Source organism: Nyctereutes procyonoides, unplaced genomic scaffold (assembly GCF_905146905.1).
Source record: "Nyctereutes procyonoides isolate TBG_1078 unplaced genomic scaffold, NYPRO_anot_genome, whole genome shotgun sequence".
Taxonomy (NCBI): Eukaryota; Metazoa; Chordata; class Mammalia; order Carnivora; family Canidae; genus Nyctereutes; species Nyctereutes procyonoides.
Genome location: NW_026575143.1, coordinates 1,683,453 through 1,705,686, shown reverse-complemented (window position 1 = coordinate 1,705,686; position 22,234 = coordinate 1,683,453). Strand labels below are relative to the sequence as shown.

Sequence of the window (22,234 nt, the reverse complement as noted above, 5' to 3'; positions counted from 1 at the left end):
AGCCAATATTTTTATTAGATTAGAGGTGACCAAATACCTTAGAAACTGCATTTGAATTCTGACCTGTGTAACTTTAAATTTTGCAGACCACTTTTAAGAACATTTTTTAAAAAGATTTTATTTATTTATTCATGAGACACACACACACACACACACACACACACACACACACACACACACAGAGGCAGAGACACAGGGAGAAGCAGGCTCCTTGCAGGGAGCCCGACATGGGACTCGATCCTGGGACCTCAGGATCACGCCCCAGGCCGAAGGCAGGTGCTGAACTGCTGAGCCACCCAGAGATCCCTAAGAACATTTTTAAGTGTGACCTGTACACTTATACCATCAGAGTTACCTAAAAATACAGATTTCTAGATTCAGAATTTATAGGCTTGGGACTGGGAAACATGTATTTTCAGTAAATTGTGCAGATGATTTGCTCTTTGTCTTATAGCTCATTCAAGCCTCACAGATCAATCCCAGGATTTCACAGGTGAGGGTACAGAGAGGAAGTGAGTTACCCCACATATTCTTTTGGGATTTATATTTGCTGTGTGCCTGGAAGTGGGCTAAGTATGAAGCCTAAATTGAACACTGTAATTATAGATTTAGCTAATTATAGGCCTTGGATGATAATGATTCAGTCTTCTGCTCTGTTTTTATTACTGTGCAGTTATTCTAGAGACTTGGCCAGGTAATGTGAAGTACTCCCTACTTTCCCTATTAACTACTTTTCTTCGTTAGATTTACTATTTCCTATCTAATCCTGGGTGGAAACCCTGTTCATTTTTGATTATCTCATTAGCTTATTTCACGTACCGTTTTATGAAGTTTTAGAAAAGAGGCTGGATTTCTTTTCCCTTCTTGCCTACTTGCCCTGTGTTCCTTCAAAACAGGGACTGTATGTGGGTCTTGGTGGTGGTACCACTCCCCACCCCTGTGAAAGGGACACAGAAGGAAGGTGATACCTGTTAGGGACTGGCTGATTGATGAGAGGGGACCTGGACAGCGAACGTTTCTTTGTTCATTCAACTTGGACTCTCAAGAACCTCCCCTTCCTATTTCCACTATTGTTATATTAGTTCCTGTTTTTATTTTCCAAGGCTTGACTCAGTTGTCTTCCTTGCCTCTGTTTCTGCTTTTAAATCCATCCTTCACCATCCTGCCAGGCTAACTTTCTTCAGACATTACTTTGAACAAGTCATTTCCCTCCTCAGTGACCTTCAATAACCCTCACTGGCATGAGATGCCCTCCACAGACTGCCTTTCTACAGGTCCTATCCTGCTTTTTTCAAACTGAGTCTGTACCAGTCATGAAAAACACCTGTTTTTCCTTCCCACAGTTTGAAGTGTGGGACTAGGCTTAGGGAGGATCAGGACTGGCAGAGATGTAATTATTCCTATGGCACTGGCCCTGGGCCTTGGGAATTTGGTCCCCAGGTTTGGAAGGCCAGTGGAGGAATGAGAGACAGAAAAGGACGGTCAGTTCGGATAGGAACCAGGAGAAGCAGCAACAAAAGTCAAAGGAAGAAAGAACTTCAAGATGAAGAGCATGATAAACAGTATTGAGTGTTTTAGGTAAGTTGGTGAAGGCTGAGTAAATCCCACTGCATTCAGTATGCTATTAATGGTACTGTGGTGTGTTTCTTAAAGACTTAAATGGAAACAGAAGCTAAACTGCTGCATTAAAGTCAACAAAGGATGCAGCAATGAGGACAGATCACTCATTGGTGAGATTTGAAAGTGACAATGTGTTTTTATTTCCCAAATGGCAGATGCTTATGTGTTTTGAAGGCTCAGGGGATGGAGCCAGTATTTCCCTGATGATGAGTGATGTTGAGCATCTTTTCATGTGTCTGTTAGCCATCTGGAAGTCTTCTTTGGAAAAGTGTGTATTCATGACTTCTGCCCATTTCTGAAGTGGGTTGTTTTTTTGGGTGTTGAGTTTAATCAGTTATTTGTAGATCTTGGATATTAGCCCTTTATCAGATATGTCATTCGCAAACACCTTCTCCCATTCTGCAGGCAGCCTTTTAGTTTTGTTGATTGTTTCCTTTGCTATACAGAAGCTTTTTGTCTTGGTGTCTTGGTACCAGTAGTTCATTTTTGCATTTGTTTCCCTTGCCTGTGGTGACGTGTCTAGTAAGAAGTAGCTATGGTCTGTGTCAAAGAGGTTGCTGCCTGTGTTCTCTTTTAGGATTTTGATGGTTTCGTATCTCATATTAAGGTTTTCCATTCATTTTGAATTTATTTTTGTGTATGATGTAAGAAAGTGGTCCAGTTTCATTCTTCTGCATGTTACTGTCCAGTTTTCCCAACACCTTTTGTTGAAGAAACTTTCTTTTTTTCTTTGGATATTCTTTCCTGCTTTGTCTTAAGATTAGTTGACCATACAGTTGTGAGTCCATTTCTGGGTTCTCTATTCTGTTCCCTGATCTATGTCTGTTTTTGTGCCAGTACCATATTGTCTTGATGACCAAAGCTTTGTAATATAGTTTGAAATCCAGAATCATGATACCTCCAATTTTGTCTTTCTTTTTCAGGATTGCTTTGGCTATTTGAGGTCTTTTGTGGTTCCATACAAATTTTAGGATTGCTTATTCTAGCTCTGTGAAAAGTGCTCGTGGTATTTTGATAGGGGTTGCATTAAATGTGTAAATTGCTTTGGGTAGTATAGATATTTAAAAAAATATTCATTTAATTTATTTTTAAGATTTTATTGGGGATTCCTGGGTGGCTCAGCAGTTTGGCCCCTGCCTTCAGCCCAGGGCGTGATCCCGGAGTCCCAGGATCGAGTCCTGCATCGGGCTCCCTGCATGGAGCCTGCTTCTCCCTCTGCCTGTGTCTCTGCCTCTCTCTCTCTGTCTCTCATGAATAAATAAATAAAATCTTAAAAAAATATATTTTATTTATTTTTTACATGTAAATCTTAGGGTTTTTATTTTTTTTTTTGAAGAGATTTTTATTTATTTATTTGACAGGAGAGAGAGTGTGAGCACAAGCTGGAGGAGTGGCAGGCAGCACAAGCTGGAGGAGTGGCAGGGAGGGAGAGGGAGAAGCAGGCTGAGCAGGGAGCCCAATGTGGGGATCACCAAGCTGAATGAAGGCAGATGCCCAACTGCCCAGATACCCAGGTGTCCCAAGATTGATTGATTTATTTATGTATTTATGTATTTACTTACTTATTTATTTATTTATTTACTTACGATGAGATGAGCATGCGAGAGAGGGCATGAGCAGGGGGTAGAGGGAGAAGCAGGCTCCCGCTGAGCTGGGAGCCTAACATGGGGCTCTATCCCAGGACCCTGCGATCATGACTTGAGCCAAAAGCAGATACTTAACCGAATGAGCCATCCAGGCACCCTCAGATTTATTTATTTTAGAGAGAGTGTGTGAGCGAGCATGTGTGGGCCTGTGGGGGGAGGGGCAGAGGGGCAGAGGGAGAGACTCAAGCAGGGTCCTTGCTGATTGTGGAACCTGACCTGGGGCTGAATCCCATGACCCATGTGATAATGACCTGGGCTGAAACCAAGAGTCAGACACTTAACCAATTGGGCCACACAGGCACCCCAGTAGTAATAGATATTTTAACCATTTTTGTTCTTTAAATCCATGAGCATGGAATACTTTTCCATTTCTTTGTATCCTCTTCAATTTCTTTCATAAGCGTTCTATAGTTCTAAGTGTACAGATCTTTTACTTCTTCACCATTGTCTTTTTTCTGATCTTGGAGGAAAGCCTTTCACTATTGAATATAATATTAGCTGTGGGATTGGAAGTATTTTTCTTAGTCTTTTTTATATAATGTGGATATTCTTTGATACTGTAACAAAAATTGACAGGTGGTAGTTTATTAAAGATTAGTTACAGTGTGGAATCTGAAACCATTTGTTCTGTTACATTAAAATTTATTAATCTAGTTTGTACTCAAAGTGGATATTTTACCCATGCAAGATTTTTTTTTTAAAGATTTTATTTATTTATTCATGAGAGACATAGAGAGGCAGAGATACAGGCAGAGGGAGAAGCAGGCTCCATGCAGGGAGCCTGATGCGGGACTCGATCCCGGGACTCCAGGATCATGCCCTGGGCTGAAGGCAGGTGCTAAACTACTGAGCCACCCAGGGTTCCCCCATGCAAGATTTTCTAACACCATGTTTGGATCATTTAGAAAATACTAGCTTATTAAGTTAGGCAGATCTTCTTAATGTTGACATATTTAATCTGTTTATCTAAAATTCTATTTGATTCATCACTGATCTCATCAGAAAAGTCTTAATATTGGGAAGTTTTAAGGTTGTGATGGCAGATAAGAGTTTTCAAGAATTCTGAGTTTTGGAGAAAGCTCAGGCCTTAAGCATTTGAAATAATTTAAAGGCTTCCTTTGTCAAATATTTTCTCAAAAATTAACAGGTACACAAGCCTGAATTGGCATGGTTTATCATTTGTTCTTTCAGGTTAGAATGTGAAAGAAGTGGCTAGGTTAGCTTACAACCCAAATAATTGCTTAGGGGCTTTTCTTCAAGGTGACCATTGAAATACTTGCCATTTCATAATATTCACCTAGAATATTAAAAAGATAATCACTCAGGGCTAGAGCTTTAATAAAATAATCTTTACTGCTTCATTAAGGGCATTCTTAAGAGAAACTGACCTTTTTTTTTCTTCCCTTGTGAGTGCGTGATGTGAAGAATTAGAATAACTACTGGTACAGTTTGGTGTCACTATCTGGCTTCGTGTAAAGGTGTCAGCAGATTTACTCCCCCTGGCATTTACACCAGTACTGCAGCCATCGACATAGTGAAAAGGAAAAAAAAAAAGTCTTAGTATTGCAATGCAAATAGTTTTGACCTTGCAGAACCCCTGAACGTTTCTTGGGGACTTTTAGGGATCCAGAGACCACATTTTGAGAACTGCTGGACTAGCACATAATAGATGTTAAGTATATATATCCAACTGATATTATTGTCTTGTATTATTTATGTTTGTCTTCTTTGATCCATGCTCTTCTCTTTCATCCCTAGTACTGGACATAGTGTCCCAGGGGGGATTTGGGCATTGATAAATATGAGATTAATACATGAACTCCCGTGGGCTAGGATTGGAAGGAGGGCATGTTAAATAGCTACCTGTTGTGCTGGATGCTAAGGTGCAAGAGAGGCTGCTTTATTAAATGTATAGATCACCGGTTGGTGATTTCATGATAACTTTGATATTGAAGGACATGAGGTAACTGAAGAATTTGCATATTTGACTTCTGACTGTTTTCCTACCTGCAAGGGTTTTTTCCTTAAAGATTTTATTTATTTCAGAGTGCAAGAGAGCAGGGGTGGGGAAGGAGTGAGGGAGGAGTTAAAGGGAGATGGACAAGCTTCTGTGCTGAACGCAGAGCCTGATGTGGGGCTCCTATGACCCTTAGATCATGAGCTGAACCAAAATCTAAGAGTCAGTGCTTAACTGACTGAGCCACCCAAGCAGCCCCTGTCAGGGGTTCTTGTGAGTGACGTTTGAGCTTATGAAGATGTCTGAGGCAGACAGAGTGCAATTTCCAACTGTCAGCTCTTTCCAGGAGTTGGCTCCCCTGTCCATTTGGATGAGTAGACAGAATGCAGATGCTAGTGCAGTACAGGTCCTGGCTGATTTCTGTACAGTGTTGCAGTGGAGCAGCTGAGAGGGGAGGAGGTTGAGTAGCGTTGGCCTGAACATAGCATGTGCCTTAGCTGGGACAGGTTTCACCTGGGTCCATTTTTACATTAAGACCTGACTTCTGAGAAGGTCAGAAGCTCTTGAAACAGTGTTTTTTCTTTATTTGTTGACAAAATGTTCCTGAGTACTGTTTATAAGTTACCTTAAAGAGTTGGAAGGGTTCCCCCCCCCCCCCCCGAACAAGAAATTTTATTATCCCCAATGCTGGTGCATAACCAATGACAAGCTTTATTAGAGGAGGAGACAGAGGGAAACTTCAGATACTGAGGTAGATTTCTGGGCAAGTTTTAAAACTTTAATTGTTCAGTCCTTTTACTTGACATTTTCACTTTAACAGTTTTTATATTATGAAATTCAACCAAAGTCCTTCACCTGTAAGTTAAATGAAAAACAGAGAGCAAGTAAAACAACTTCTCTAGTATGTAAGAGTATCAGAAATAGTTTGTTCTTTCACATACATTTCAATGTCTAACTTTGAAACTATGGACGTCTTAATTTTTGAATTTTAAAAATGATAAGACAAATTTTCTTGAATTATAGATCATAGTAGCTTTATAAATGATCAAGATACACATACAAACAAAATTTCAGATGCTCTTGAAAACACATTTTGAGAAGTATCACACATGATATATATTTCTTCTTGGGTTTATCTTTTTGGGATAGTGAAGAATACCCAATTTATTTTACACTAAAAATTTAGCCTTTGAACACTGGCTTGGACAGACCACAAAGTGGAATCGTCAGAGTTCTCTTAGTAGGCTTTCAGTCCAAATGATTCAGACATTTTGTGTCCTAAATTGGATGTTACTACTTTTTCTCATGTAATTGGTATCAGTGGGGGTCTTGTACTGGCAGTTTGGCTTGGTTATAACTTATTCTTGCAAAACCATTCCTTATAGTGAAATATGAAAGGTATTTTCCCCAATGCAAGGAAAATAATTGGGATCAGTAACAAAGTCTTAAGCCGCAGGTGTTTCAGGAACATTCTTGAAAACAGATTTCCACAGTCCTAATATGTTTCTTCTTCATTCTTTTTCATAACTGTGCAGTCACTGCCCTATTCTGTTCTGCACAACAACAAAATTTTCTTTTTCTTTTTTTTTTTTTAAGATTTTATTTATTTATTCATGAGAATGCACAGGGAGGAGAGAGAGAGAGGCAGAGGGAGAAGCAGGCTTCATGCAGGGAGCCCGACGTGGGACTCGATCCAGGGTCTCCAGGATCGCCGCTGAGCCACCAGGGCTGCCCCCAAAATTTTCTTTGAAGATCAGCTTTTTTCCTTGGCACTGTTACTATCTATCTGGAATGAGCCCATAAGATAGTAGAATGTTGAGTCCTGGAGTAGCTTCCTCCTCTTTTAACAGCATTTAATTACTCTCTGTCAATAATCTCATCACAGCGGAGTTCTTTGGTTAGACGATTGACAACCATAAGTGAAAAAAAGCTCTTCGATAAAAGCCAACGGATCAAACGGGGTCTTCTCATAATGCATTTGAAACCCGCCATCTAGGGCTGCTTCTCTTGCTCTGGATGTTCTCAGAAACATCTTGTTGGCTTCTTCCGGGACCGCTGATACTCTGTAGCCGGCACCACTTAGTTGCTCCTCTTCCAGATAATCATAGTCATCCTCCCAGTCATCAAATTCCTCACCGTCGTCCTCGCTCTTGAAGTCAGGGCCGGCGAGCTGGCCTGGCTGCTCCCCAGGGCCCTGAGCAAGGCCTCGGTCCCCCTGCGGCTCTGCCATTGGCTGGGCCACCTCCTCCTCCATTGGGCCTTCCTTCTCCAGCTGTGGCTGGGCCCTGTGGCGGGAGGGATTCCGGGATGGCTCCCGGCTACTGCCACCTACCTCCATCTACGGAAGGTCACCCTCGCTGGGCATCACATCCATCTGCAGGTCATTGCTCTCTTCATACAGCTCGGACAGCTCGTTCATTTCCGACATTGTATTAGCAGCCCAAACTCTCTTGGAAGGGTTTTTGTGTATACTCCATCCCAACCATGCTATTTGGATAACTAACCTGGAGGTGACTGTTGTCGTATTGAGATTTTTCAAAATGGACATCTACTTGGCTTTTGAGCTTTTCCTTACTACAGATCTTGTTTTAAGTGGAGGACGTTGCTTTCCTTTGTAAGTGGATTCTCTGATGTGACTAAAGTAACTCTCTTCCTCCAAAGGGCTTAGGGGTTGGACCTTAGATGTTGGCCTTGGTGGCTGTGATAAGATATGTGATCTTCAGTGTTTTACTGTATAAACAAAGAGATTTTGTCTGGTGTTAATCCATATGCTAACCTAGGAACCTAACTTCCTAGAAGGGCTTGCTTGGAGTCCTCTCTGGTTGCTTCTTTTTTTTTTAATTTTTTTTTTTAAATTTTTATTTATTTATGATAGTCAGAGAGAGAGAGAGAGAGAGAGAGAGAGAGAGAGAGGCAGAGACACAGGCAGAGGGAGAAGCAGGCTCCATGCACCGGGAGCCCTACGTGGGATTCGATCCCGGGTCTCCAGGATCGCGCCCTGGGCCAAACAGGCACTAAATCGCTGCGCCACCCAGGGATCCCTCTGGTTGCTTCTTATGCTAAGTTGTGTATGTGTTGTGAGAGAGAGACTTATTAGGAGGGTTTTTTGGTTTTTGTTTTAGTGAACTCGTAGCTCCCTAGGAAACTGGAAGAGCACAGCTGGGTGCTGGGCAGAGAGCTGGAATGCAGGATGTATTGAGACAGATGGGCTCCCGCTTCAGGAAACTATGGTATGTGTAGGCATTGATTGTCAGTGTGATGTCCTACATCCTGACCCTTTGGGTCCCACCATGATCATACTAGTTAGACAAGGAGATGATCTTACTATACTTGTTTTATAGGTGTGGAAAATGAGACTCAGAAATGTTAATCTAAAGGCATGTGGTTAGTCAGTGGTGGAATGGGTACCAGTCCTCAGGCCTCCTGCTTCCTAGTGGATGCTTGCTTGTTTTAATTAGACACTGGAGGAGTTGGTGTGCTAAGTGGCTACCTTAGAGCAGACTTGAAGTCAGGAGTATCAGGAGTATCAGTATCATTTATTTGGGGGAAATGTTGTTGCCACTCTGCAGAGGTCAGAGGGACCCTACCCAGAATTTGGTTCATGTGTCGAAAAACTGATAAGGCCACCTGCATACCAGGAGAGGCTGAGAAGACTCCCACTCACAAAATGAATCTTAGGAGCACGGGGCAGGTGTTGAGTAGGTTGAGAGTGTTGTCTGAGGGCAGGGAAAAGAGATTGGCTTGGCTTTATTGTGTAGAGAAGATGAGCTTGGCAGAAGTCTTCCTTGCCTGCCTGGGCTTGGGTGGTTTGAAATTCCTGCTTGTGTCAAAGGAGGGGGCCCTTACCAGCTTGTCCGTAAGTGGGGCAGAAAGGGAAGCAGGGAGGACTAGGTCTTAAAAACCGTCAGCAGTCAAACATCAGAAGTGGAACCAGACTGTATTATAGGCAAAGACATCTTTCTCCAGGGACCCAGCGACTAGCAGTTTGATTCTAGGGGAGTGATTGAGTGAGCAGCTGGAAGGACTTTTGGATTTAGCTATGACTATAACTGCATGATCTCAGCTCTGTGTATCCTGTAACTGTACATTTCCTCTCCCATAGTAAAGTTAGGCATTTTAGCTGATTTAGAGTGTTAGACTATTGGAAACAAAGTGTAGTGTGTGGTAAAAGAAGAGAAAGTGGTATAGAAAGGCCACAAATGCAGGGATATTGCTTTCTTTTTCTGAGAGCTCTCTCTTGCTTGTCTCTGTCTCCATCCCAGCCCTGTTTTACCCGTGAGGTTGTTAGGAAGTGAGTAAATCTGGGCCAGCAGTCCGTGGAGCCAACTGTCAGAGAATTTGAAACCTCCTTTCACCATACGGGAAGGGGAGCAGTCATACTGTCCCAACAAAGCAGGTTACACAGCACACGAATTAGTAGATTGAGGAGGACTGCTTTGTGATAGTACTTTTTGAACTCAGAAAACTCTTTTATTGGTAGGTTACACATGGAAAGGTGTGTTTTAGAAGCCAATAGGCCATGAATTTAACAGTCTACTATATAGTTATATGTTTGTAATATTGAGGAATTATAATATTAAATGATGTCAAAGTCAAAACATCTGTTAAAATTTGCTTTTACTTTTTCATTGCTTTAGTGGAAAGGAAGGTGCTGCTTTGAAGGTAATTTGGAAGTAGAGAAGAGAGGTTGTGATTTGTCTTTTTCAGAAGGTGACTTCACTGGGGTCATTCAGAAATGGATCATGACTCTTACAATGTTTTCTCAAATGAAATTATGTCATTTTCCAAGGTACTGGAATCCCCCCGCCCCCGTTTTTGGTCCATCTGAACTATTTCTACTGTCTTTAAAATTTTATATATTGTATATTGTGTGTATGCAAATAGACATTCCATTCCAGCTTGGTGGAAAGTGTACTTGTCTGGTCGTGTTTTTTCCTGGTTTATACTAGATCTCTAAGTTTTGCTGACATTTCACTCATTCATTTGAATAGTCAGGAAATAGAGTTAATTATGAATGCCTATTCTTCCATCTTTTGAATGTAAAATTCCCTCAGAAAGCCTTAGAATCATTAGTGGTATGAATTCATTCAACTTATATAACATTTTTTTGGGTATGTGCTTCCCTCAGGATCAATTCTCACCATTGTGCCTTTTACTGGTCTCTCCTCTGCAAAGAACAGAAAGATTAAAAAAAAAAAAGAGAAAGAAAGAAAGAAAGAAAGAAAGATAGATAGATAGATAGATAGATGGATAGATTCAGGTTATTTCCTAGGCCAGACACCAGTCTTAGATCCTTGGGGCTTGGATCTGGAAGTGCTCGTCCCATCTTGGTTTGTGCTTTGTAATGAATGCTTGGAATTAGTCTGACATCCAGTCATTGAACATTTATGTGTAAGGCATCGGTTATGCAGTGATCACTCTGAGAGATGATTGGTAGTCTCAATTTATTTCTGGAATGTCTTGCCTTGCTCCTGATTTGCACCTAGGAATTGAGCCCTCTTTCCAGTCTGGTATATATAATTGGATTTTAAAGTCCAAAGAGACCTTATTTGAGGTCTTTATTTCTCTGGTGTTTTATATATAGGCATACTTTGTTTTACTGCTCTTGCTGTATTATACTTCACAAATAACCATGTGTGTGTGTGTGGGGGGGGGTTGTTTCTGGTTTTGTTTTACATATGGAAGGTTTATGGCATTCGTGCATTGAGCAGGTCAATTGGTACCTTTTTTCCAACAGCATTTGCTCACATTGTGTCTGTGTCACATTTTGATACTGCTTGCAATATTTTAGACATTTTCATTATTGTTATATTTGAATTGCTGCAATCTCATGATAAAATTTTATTATTTTTAAAAAAAGTTTTTATTTGTTTATTCATGAGAGACACACAGAGAGAGGCAGAGACATAGGTAGAGGGGAGAAGTAGGCTCCCTATGGGGAGTCTGATGCGGAACTCAATCCTAGGACTCTGGGATCATGACCTGAGCTGAAGGCAGACACTCAGCCATTGAGCCAGCCACCCAGGTGTCCCTCGACTCCAGTTTTGTTTGTTTTTCTAGACTCCAGTTTTGAAGGAAGTTCTGCTCTGGATCAAATGCTATCAGACAGCATGGCATGCTTGAAAGAAATCATTTGTGAAAGGAAGAGTCAATCAAGAGTGGCAAATTCCATTGTGTTTTTTTAAGAAATTGTTTTTTATTTAAGAGAGGGCACCCCAGCTTTTTAATAGCCATCACTCTGAGCAGTTGGCAGCCATCAACATTGAGACAAGACCTTCTACCAGCAAAGTGTTTTCAATTTGCTGAAAGCTCTGGTGATGGTTAGCATTTTTTAGCAATATTTTAAAATTAAGACACATACAGTGTTATTGCACACTTAATAGACTATAGGACAGTGTAAACATAACTTTTAGTTTTCTTTTTTTAAATTTTATTTTTAAATATTTAAAAAAGATTTTATTTATTTATTTGAGAGAGAACTTGTCCATGAGAGAGCGCAAGTGGGGGAGGGGCAGAGGGATTGGGAATCTGAAGCTGACTCCCCGTGGAGCCCAAAGTGGAGGGATTTTAGTCCAACTGCAAGATCGTGACCTGAGCCTAAACCAAGAGTTGGATGCTTAACCGAATGAGCCACCCAAGCACCCCAGTTTTTTTTTTAATTTTAAACATAACTATTATATACATTGGGAAGCCAAAAAATTAATTTGATTTGCTTTATTGTAATGCTCTGGAGTTGAACCCACAATATCTCCGAGGTATGCCTCTATGAAGAACATTAAGAAAATAACTAAGTTCAGACATTTTGAAAAATTTAAAAAAACACAAAATTAAAGGTAATAGTGTAATGATCCCTATATATTCATCACCTAGATTCACTAATTTCAAAATACTGCCCAGGTGCAGCTAACTCTTCTGTATAGAGCACCTAACTATGCTTTCCTTTTATTACCTTCAACAGCCCCATAGGGCAGATAGAATTATATCTCCATTTTGAAGATATGAAAGTTGAAAGGCCCAGAAAGATTAAGTAACTTACCCAGGGTTACACAGAAGCCAGCATTTAAAGCCTGTTTCCTAACTCTGAATTGCCTGAAGAAGTTTCATGGCTTGTCTGACATATGTGGTAAGCTGGAATTGGACTTGAGATGGGACCAGGAGATCTATTTCATCATTTCCTTTATGACGATTTTTTTTTTTTTAATTTATGATAGGCACACAGTGAGAGAGAGAGAGGCAGAGACACAGGCAGAGGGAGAAGCAGGCTCCATGCACCGGGAGCCCGACGTGGGATTCGATCCCGGGCCTCCAGGATCGCGCCCTGGGCAAAAGGCAGGCGCCAAACCGCTGCGCCACCCAGGGATCCCTATGACGATTTTCTTGTGATTTTTTTTCTTTCCATTAGTCTTTTGTAGCCAACTGCTTTTGGACTTGAAGCTTTTGAGTACCATTTTAACCATGTTAAACAGACTGTATTGTCCCAAGGATTGGGTGGTGATAAGGTGATAAGGGATGCATTATTTGTAGAGGATTTAATAACAGTAAAAACCATCCAAAAAGTTTTTCTGCAAAGTCAAACAGTCCAGAATTGCTTCTGCAGTTCTAAATAGTCAGTTGTAACACATTCCTTGTCTAAAATCTTTTGTTGGTGAGTATTCTAAATAATTGCTATGGTAACTTGAGTTTTAATAATATATACGTAAGCTTCAAATGAGCACTTTTTGATTATCCTTTGATAGATACTATATACTATATAGAACTCGAATCAGAGACTCTTAATTATACAGTTGGCCCCCAACACTGGGTACCCAGGTACATGCATTCATTTCCAGAGATTTTTAAGAGTTTAAAATTGTTCAAGCTTGCCTCAGACTTTTTTTTTTTTTGGTGCATTTAACTCCTGTGGTTGCTACATTTTTCTGGGTTTAAACAATAGATTTGAAGTAAACAATGATAGTATTATTGAGGTTTATAATTCTGTTGTGTGTGATCACTTGGAGTTTTTGTTTCTGCTTAAAAATTAAAACAGTGAAACAGTGCAAACCTCAAGGTATAATATTTTTGTTTGGTTAAGTGCCAATTTTAGTTCATACAGTAAATATTTTGCTATGTTTGCATAATATGTGTTTGAAATTGTCATTTTTAAATTTTAGTTTAATTTTTTAAAATATTTTATTTATTTGGGAGAGAGAACACAAGAGCACAAGCAGGGGGAGTGGCAGATGGAGAGGGAGAAGCATGCTCTGCTGAGCAGAGCTTGATGTAGGGCTCAGTCTCAGGACCCTGAGATCATGACCTGAGCTGAAGGCAGATGCTTAATTGACTGAACTACCCAGGTGCCCTGTGAATTTTATCATTTTAAAATTGATTGTTTTGTGGCACCTGGGTGGCTCAGTTGGTTAAACATTTGACATTGGTTCAGGTCATGATCTCAGGGTCCTGGGATGGAGCCCTGTGTGGGGCTCTGTGCTCAAGGGGTAGTCTGCTTGACCTTCTCCCCCTTCCTCTGCTTGTGCTGTTTCTTAAATAGATAAATAAAATCTTTCAAAAAATGTTTTAATACTAAAGAACAAATCAAAATATACATAACTATTATGGAAAATAACTTTTTCATATGAAGAAAGTGTTAAAAAATGATCTTTCCCAGGTGTTGAATTAACTAAGTATGCCATTGTTGGCAGAATGCTTTTTCTATGATTCATTTTTAAGAGAACAGATTGAGGGCAGCCCGGGTGGCTCAGCGGTTTAGCGCCGCCTTCAGCCAAGGATGTGATCCTGGGGACCCATGATTGAGTCCCGCATAGGGCTCCCTGCATGGAGCCTGCTTCTCCCTCTGCCTGTGTCTCTGCTTCTCTCCCTCCCTCTCTCTCTCTGTGTGTCTCTCATGAATAAATAAATAAAATCTTAAAAAAAAAAGAACAGATTGAGACTCTTTCATACTTCGAACTGGAGCCTTTGGCAGGATAGGAAGAAAAACTTCTCTTGAGCTATTACTTTGTGCCAGAAATTGCTGGCACTTGGTTACACCTTTACCTCATTGTGTCACCTGATGAGCTTCTCTCAGGCCTTTCCTCAGTGTAGACTGGCTGTGAGATGGAGCATTGAGAGTGCCAGCAGGGCCTGCTGGGTTTCTCAGTTTGGGAGCTTGTGGAGGAGGAAGGCTGCAGAGGGCAGAGCATGCAGAGGCGGAGTAGCAGCTACTGGGGGAGGCCGGCGGGCCGAGACACTAGTGGTGAGACTTCTGGCTCCTACTTTTGGTTCCTAACCAGTTTTGCCCACATTTGGCGAGGTCAGGAGACATTTTTAGTTGAATAACTGGAGGGGAGGTACTACTAGCATCAAATGGGTAAAAGCAGGGATGCACAGGATAGGCTGCCTACCTCTCCAACAGTTTTCCTGCACCAAATGTCAACAGTGCTGAGAGTGAAACTCTCACTTAGGGCAAATCACTTAAACTTCATTAGCCTGCTTCCTAGTGTCCTCAAAATGGGCAAGATAATTGTACTTTTCTGCTAAGTTTTTGTGAAAAACTGTGGGAGATAATACATTTAAGAGCTCAGTTATTATTGTAATGATTATGATTGACTTAGAAGAAACCCAAAGGATGAAAAAACTGCTGTCATATTTTCAAGACCAGTACAGGTATTATGCTCTTTACCTCCTCAGGACTCTACGTGGATAATAATGCTTAGAATAGTGACCTTGAATCAAGGAATTGGCTTAGAAACATTTTAAACAAAAAATAGTGTTTCTGACCAAGTGCTAGTTTGTCAGTATTTTTGACTGCTCTGATTCAAGTTAACCGAGATGTTCATTTTAAATTTCATGACGTGTCCCTTGAAGATTTTGATCAAGAAATAGGGTAGAGCTTAGGAATCTTCAGTTTTAACAGTAACCCTAGTGATTTTTTTTTTTATTTTATTTTATTTTTTAAATTTATTTATGATAGTCACACACAGAGAGAGAGAGAGAGGCAGAGACACAGACAGAGGGAGAAGCAGGCTCCACGCACCGGGAGCCCGACGTGGGATTCGATCCCGGGTCTCCAGGATCGCGCCCTGGGCCAAAGGCAGGCGCCAAACCACTGCGCCACCCAGGGATCCCAACCCTAGTGATTTTTAAGATTGAGTATGGGAAACAGTCCTTTTGAAAGGTTGGGAATAAAAGGTTCCTTTGTCAAATAACTTTGGGAAACTGCCTTAGAGTAAAGCAGATTTCTTTCATAAAGCACTTTGCTAAATGTTTAACATGATAAATAATATGCATTACGAGGTGTGGGAGTAAGAATATATATATATATATCAACATTTCCCAAACTTATTTACATATGGAGTCCTCTTTGTTTTAAGCACATGGCAGTATGATGTTCCACAGACAACGCTTTCAGAAACAGTGAATTATAACAACACACTCTTAACAAATTCTAGTTAAAGGGGAGGTTTCCTGTTAGTGTTTTAGGAGGATAGCTACTTGGCTTTGTAATGTCCTGGAAAATAAGCAGATGAGAGTAGTGACCCTGCAGTGGAGAGTGACATTGATGCAGATCATGGCTCACTGGAGTAGAACTTGAACATTTATTGATTCTATCTGGGTCTGCATATTTAGGCACTGACATGCCTCCAGGCCAGTCCTGTGCATAGACTTGGCCTAGGGCATTCTCAGCTTGGGTTTGTGTTTTCCATAGCAGACACTTCTGTGCATGTATGATGGCAGTCTGCCCTCTGACAATTTCGTTAGCTCCTTATGTAATGCCTTGGGAGGGCTATCTAATTCCTCCCCTAGATGTACACCCATGTTTGACTCAGAAGTTCCTGCCAGTGCTTGGATGACGGATGAATTCCTTTTCAGCTGCCACTTCAGCTAAGGGCAGTCATCTCTGGGAACTCACATTAGTGGACAAAATCTAATCCAGGGACCTTTGTTCCCAACATATGGATTGAGCTCACCATATATATTACAGTGCTTGTGGCATCAAGATAGAGCGGAGACCCAGGACTGTAACAGTCGTTGACTTGGTGGGAATTGATGGCTCATAATCTGGTTGCTTACGTCTTTTATTATTGTAATTTGAAAGTATTAAATCTGAGTTATACAAATATATGAAATTAAGATTTAGAATATTATAGATAAAACATACAGGTATAGTTTATTCCTTTTAATTGCTATACAGTATTCAAGTGTAGCTTTATACCCTATTTTATCTAGCTATTCTATTTTTTTCTAACTCATTAATACAATGTATTGTCTGTCTCTCAAAGCCAATGCAAATATAGATGCCGTGAACATTTTGCCATGTTTCTTTGCATGTTTTTACAGAATGGATACCTAGAACTGGAAGTATTAGGTCAAAGAGATTTCACGTATTTGTAAGATGTCTAAACTTGAGATTAACGCATTCTTATTACTTAACGCTTTTTAACCCTGATTGGCACATGGTGATTAACCAAGAATAGGGAAATGGGAGTAATTGGCTTCCCTGCCCCCTGCAGGCAGAACAGGGGTCTGTTGTCTGCAGAAGATTTAAAAACAGTAAAGCTGACTAAAAGTCAGACTTTTTTTTTTTTTTAAACTGCCATGTGCCTGCTATTACAAACAATGTTGATGATATCTCTTCCCTCACCAAATCTTTTGTTGGTCTAAATTCCAGATATTGCCACATTAAACATGGAGGCTTTTTTTTACTTTAATAAACATTCTGTTTTACATGGAAGTTGTACATTTGGCTCCATATATGTTTGTGTAGCCATACCCATTAGTTGTGAAAGAAGTTCATAATGATTTGTAATCTTGAACTCACTTTGGGCATAATGTGTGTCTCCAACCAGTGTGAGCTAAACAGTGGATTGAAATAAACACTGCTAACATGGTGATTGTAATTCTGTCATTCTTTGAAACCATTGGAATGTTTCTTTGTATTTATTATCTAAAATAGTGAAACAACTTGAGGTGTAGCAAACTTTAGTTCATGCATGAAATATTTTGTCACAGTTTTCCAAAGTGGAATATATACTCCCAGCAGCAAAGCTTGAGAATTTCAGTTGTTCCCCATCCTTAGGTACACTGGATATTACTTTTTAAACATGTGAAATTTAGTTTCACTGTGCTCCTCCTAATAGTAGACAAAAGGTTTTTTTTTTTTTTTTGAAGATTTATTTATTTATTTTAGAGAGAGAGAGAAAGCATCTGAGAGAATCCCAAACACACTCCCTGCTGAACAGGGAGCCCCATGCAGTGGTTGATCTCATAACCCTTAGATCTTGACTTGAGCTGAAATCAAGAGTCAGTCACTGAACCCACTGAACCAACCAGGCACCCCAGTAGACAAAAAGTTTTTAAAACCCAATTGTACTTTGCAACATTAGAACCATCCAATGTAAGATATGGATGTGTGCTCAGTAAGTGAGAAAATTGTGTTCCTCTCCTTCTAAGAATAAGTGTTTAGGTATTTTAATTGAAAGTGACAAGTTGAGCTACTTGAAAGAAAAGAGGTTAGCACTACACTATCAATTTCCGTGAACATTAAGACACGTGAGTTCTAAACATTATTATGCATTTGTACTAGTGTTCCTCTTGATTTAAGTCTTTTGCTCCTTTGTTTATATATTTGTTCCAACAATCTGATTAAAATGAGAAGTAGAGGAACAGGATGTGGTTGTGCTTTGGACCTCCAGATGTATAATTCCATTAGCTTGAATGCAGAATTTGTGTCATGTGATCTTGGGATGCTTAACTTGGTATTGGCTGGCTGACAAATTATCCATCACATTCATATTAACCATACAATTCTGTGATTTCTTCTGTTATCTTTGTATTACAGCAGTTTATGGGGGCCGTAAGATCCTTACCTTCTCTTTTTTTTTAAAAAAAAATTTTTTTTTTAATTTACTTATGATAGTCACAGAGAGAGAGAGAGAGAGAGAGAGAGAGAGGCAGAGACACAGGCAGAGGGAGAAACAGGCTCCATGCACCGGGAGCCCGATGTGGGATTCGATCCCCGGTCTCCAGGATCGCGCCCCGGGCCAAAGACAGGCGCCAAACCGCTGCACCACCCAGGGATCCCTCCTTACCTTCTCTTAATCTTGGTGTTAGAGAAAAGGTAGGTCTGGGCTGGAAAGGGATCTCTATTAAATAAAGCACATTAACTTTTATCATCTTGTGGGCCTCTTCTAGGAGAGCATTGTGCAGCTCCTTTAGTGTGTCTGGAGGCTGGAGGAGCTTCTGTAAGAAAACATAAGATAAGAATGGCTGATAGTGATTGTTAGGAGTGCCAGGGGAGGGTAGAAATGAAGGGGAGGCGCTGTAACCGAGAGAACAGTGTGACCCTAAGCTGCAACAAGACTGTTTGCTTAGTGTTCTCTCAGCACACATGTGGGACAAGGATGGTGGAAAGGGAATGGCTTAAGTTAGTCTGTTGATACAAAGTAGGATGTCAGGTGGTAATCCTGAGAAGAGATGAGCAAATAAAAGAAATCAAGGAAAGGGAGGAGGGAAGTATACATATACACATATTTCTAAAAGCGATTGTATACATTTAGTTCTGTATACATTTAGTTCGTTACTTAAAAACTTACTGTGGGCAACTTTTCTAAGTTCAGAAAAGGAGACAAAGTTTTGGATTTAGTGTCAGAATAAATTTAGTAGTTAATGTATAGCATGTAGAAGAATCCAGCTTTTTCCTCCTGAGTGAACTCACCATTCCACAAGATGATATTTAAAGCCTCGGATAGTTGATAGACTGTGAACACAGCTGTAGAATTCCATATGCAAGCCTGACTTTCCTGAAAATAACCAAATTAGGTGTGGCCCTTCCTCTCTGGCCTCAGTCCTGCTGAGATTGTGCTCCCTGGAGTCATCTCAAGTGAGCAAACAAATACTGGGCTGGTATCCAGGGGAAGCCGCCCCCTTTGCTTTTTCATTCTCCTTTAGTGTTTCAGAATAGGGCCTGGCAGGTAACTTCACAGCTATTTTTGACTCCTCCAGAGAGCAATTCCAGAGGAATAGACTTTCTCTGGCTCCAGACCAGTGTTTGGAAAATGATTCTGCAGCTTTTCCTGGTATTACATTTAAATGTTGTGCTCCATAGTAGGCTATATTTATAGAGTCTCGGTTGACTGTCTGATAGCAGGCATTTTGGAAAGCGTATGTGGGCATTCGTATACATGCCACGTAAGTGTTCAGTGGCAGTACTGGGAGGATAGTTGTGGCCTTGTATTTGGTGAGTAGTTTGTCTCCCAAATCACAGCTCTTTTGGCTGGTGAGTATCTAAAGGATGTTTTAGGGACAGTTACTGGAGACTTTTTATTTTATTTATTTATTTTTTTAATGTTTATTTATTTATGATAGAGAGAGAGAGAGAAAGAGAGAGAGAGAAGAGAGGGGCAGAGACACAAGCAGAGGGAGAAGCAGGCTCCATGCTGGGAGCCCGATGCGGAACTTGATCCCGGGACTCCAGGATCCCACCCTGGGCCAAAGGCAGGTGCCAAACCGCTGAGCCACCCAGGGATCCCCGAATTTTTATAACATAATGAATGTGTACATCTTGGCATTTGCATTTCTGGATGGAGCTTTAAGGTTTAGTGGTCTTTCTCTTCTTGCTGATCATGGATGATGAAGTGTTGGTTAAGAACGAGTGATCTCTTTTTGGGTATAAATAATTATATTTCCCAACTGTAGGACTGTTGATTAATTTTCTATTGTTGCCATAACAAATGACTACATACTTTAAAACAACAAAGTTTATTGCTTTGTTTATTGCTTTAAAACAATAGAGATGTATTATCCTGCAGTTCTCTACCTCTGAAGTCTGACATGGATATCAGTAGACTAAAGTCAAGGAGTTGGTAGTTCTTCATGGAAGCTTTAGGGAGAAAAAAGAGCACTAGAAAGGGAGAGAGAGGAGAGGGAGGGAGAGGGAAGGAGACTGGAGAGGAGGCAGAGAGAGAGAGAGGGAAGGGACAGGGAGAAGGAGGGAGGGAAGGACAAGGGGGGCAAGGGAGGGGGAATGAAAGGGAGGGACAGGGAAGGAGGCCGGCGGGGGGGGGGGGGGGGGGGGGGGGGGGGGAGGGAGAAAAAGAAAGGAGGAGGAGGACGAGAGAAAGAAGAAGAAAAGGGGTACGGAGAAGAATCCGTTCCCTCCTCTATGTTTAGGGCCAGCAACATGGCATCTTTGAACTTTGCTTTTGTCATCACATCTCTCTCTCTCCTTTTCTGCCTCCTCTCTCCACTTTTAAATGGATTATATTGGGCCCACCAGGTAATGCAGGCTAATTTCCTTGTTTTAAAGTCAGTGGATTAGTAACCTTAATCCCGTATGCAATTTTAATTCCTTTTTGTCATGTAAGGTAACATTTACAAGTTCTGGGGATTAGGATATGGACATATTTGGGGCCATTCTGCCTACCACAGGTTTTTCTGTGCTTATGTAGTACCCCATCTGTTCCAGGTTATGTGGAAGTTATCTTCTTACATATATTTGAGTCCTACCTTTCACAAACTTCTCAAGATCAGGCACTGTGTTTATTTCATCTTTGAATTCCCAGCATTACCATAGCACCTGGTGCACATGTGGGGTGGTCACTAAGTATATATTCAGACAAAAGTATATCAGCTCCCTGATTTTATTTATGAACAAACTTTTGAGAGCTAGAGAATTGTGACTTTTATAGCAAAGTAGTGAGAATTCAAAAACCCTTTTATCTCTTGACTTCCATAAAGCCATTAAATGCCAGGCTCAGAAAACCTGTGTGTGCACTAAGAATGCATTATTGTTATCATCTCTTATAAAGAAGGCATCATCTGATACTGGTCATGACTGTGAAACCAGATGAACAAAATGAATTAACACTGTATCTGAAGGCTGCTCTCCTCTAAACAGAGAATGTCACATACTAATAAATCTGCTCAGCATTTAGTAAATGGAAAGTGAGGAAAATCTCATACTAAGCATTCATTGACTTGCATAAGGATTATGCTTCCAAACTGTGAGAACTATCAAATTGTTTCTATAAAATATAGTGTATAAATTAAATCAGTGTAAGAGCATAATTTAATCTTACTTTATGGCTGAATATAGATAAATATTTGTTCGTTAATTTTGAATTCCTCTAAATGCTTTTTTTTTGTTATCTTTCAATTATTAATTAGAGGTGAACCTAGAATGGAGAAACACCCCAAAAAACTTACCCAGGATGCCTGGTGAGCCAACAGACAGTATCTTCACCACAAGGGCAAGAATGTGGAGAAAATGTATATTTTTTGGCAGACTGACACACATATTCAAGTGGTTTTAAAATAGAGTTGCACACCTGTTGCATTTGTTTTGGTATTTGAAATTCTTTATATCAAAGCTAGCCCTAATGAAAACAACAGGTTTTCTAAAATTTTTATATATGCTGCTTAGAGGATATCCCTACACCTTTGGTTTGGACATGTGCCAAAGGCTCACAGGTGTCAACTAGTAAAAGGGCTTCCTTACCTTTGTCTTACTTCAGGGTCTTAACACACGTCCCCACACACATCCTAACACAGGTCCTAACACACATCCGGGACAGACCTCTTCTTCCACTGGCGTTTCCAGCCCAACATGCCTACTAAATATATCTCAGGGCCTTTGTAGTTGGGCAGTATGGCATCAGGCGATGTTTTTAAACTATTGTTTATTTTTTGAAATGTTGAAACTCCTATTTTAAAAAAAATGACATCTTATATTGACACTCAAAATGCATAAAACGGATTACAGTGAACTGCTCCTGTTGATACTGAATGGGAACCTGGAACCTTCCTGCTGAGGGCCTGGGCCTGAGGCCAAGTACCTACTACTGATCCCTCTGGTAAACAGAGAGCCCAGCTGAAAAATTCCTAGCAGGGTGAGAAGAGCACAGACTCCATCATCACTTCCTATATGTGTGGCTTTGGGCAAGTCACACCCTAGTTTTCAGTTTTGTCATCTTTAAAATAGGAATAATAATAATACTTACCAAGTGATTGCAAGGATTAGATGAGATAAATATGCATG

General features: G+C 40.5%; 2 protein-coding genes across 2 annotated transcripts in view; one reads left to right on the top strand and one right to left on the bottom strand.

Moving 5' to 3' along the window:
* Positions 1-22,234, top strand: part of CCNY (cyclin Y) — a 232,873-nt gene that overhangs the window by 35,141 nt on the left and 175,498 nt on the right. The gene's annotated exons all lie outside the window — the stretch shown is intronic.
* LOC129499039 (EP300-interacting inhibitor of differentiation 1-like) lies at positions 7,103-7,681 on the bottom strand. The gene has a single exon (XM_055308618.1). It carries the CDS (start codon positions 7,559-7,561, stop codon positions 7,103-7,105), a length of 459 nt encoding a protein of 152 aa, XP_055164593.1. The 5' UTR covers positions 7,562-7,681.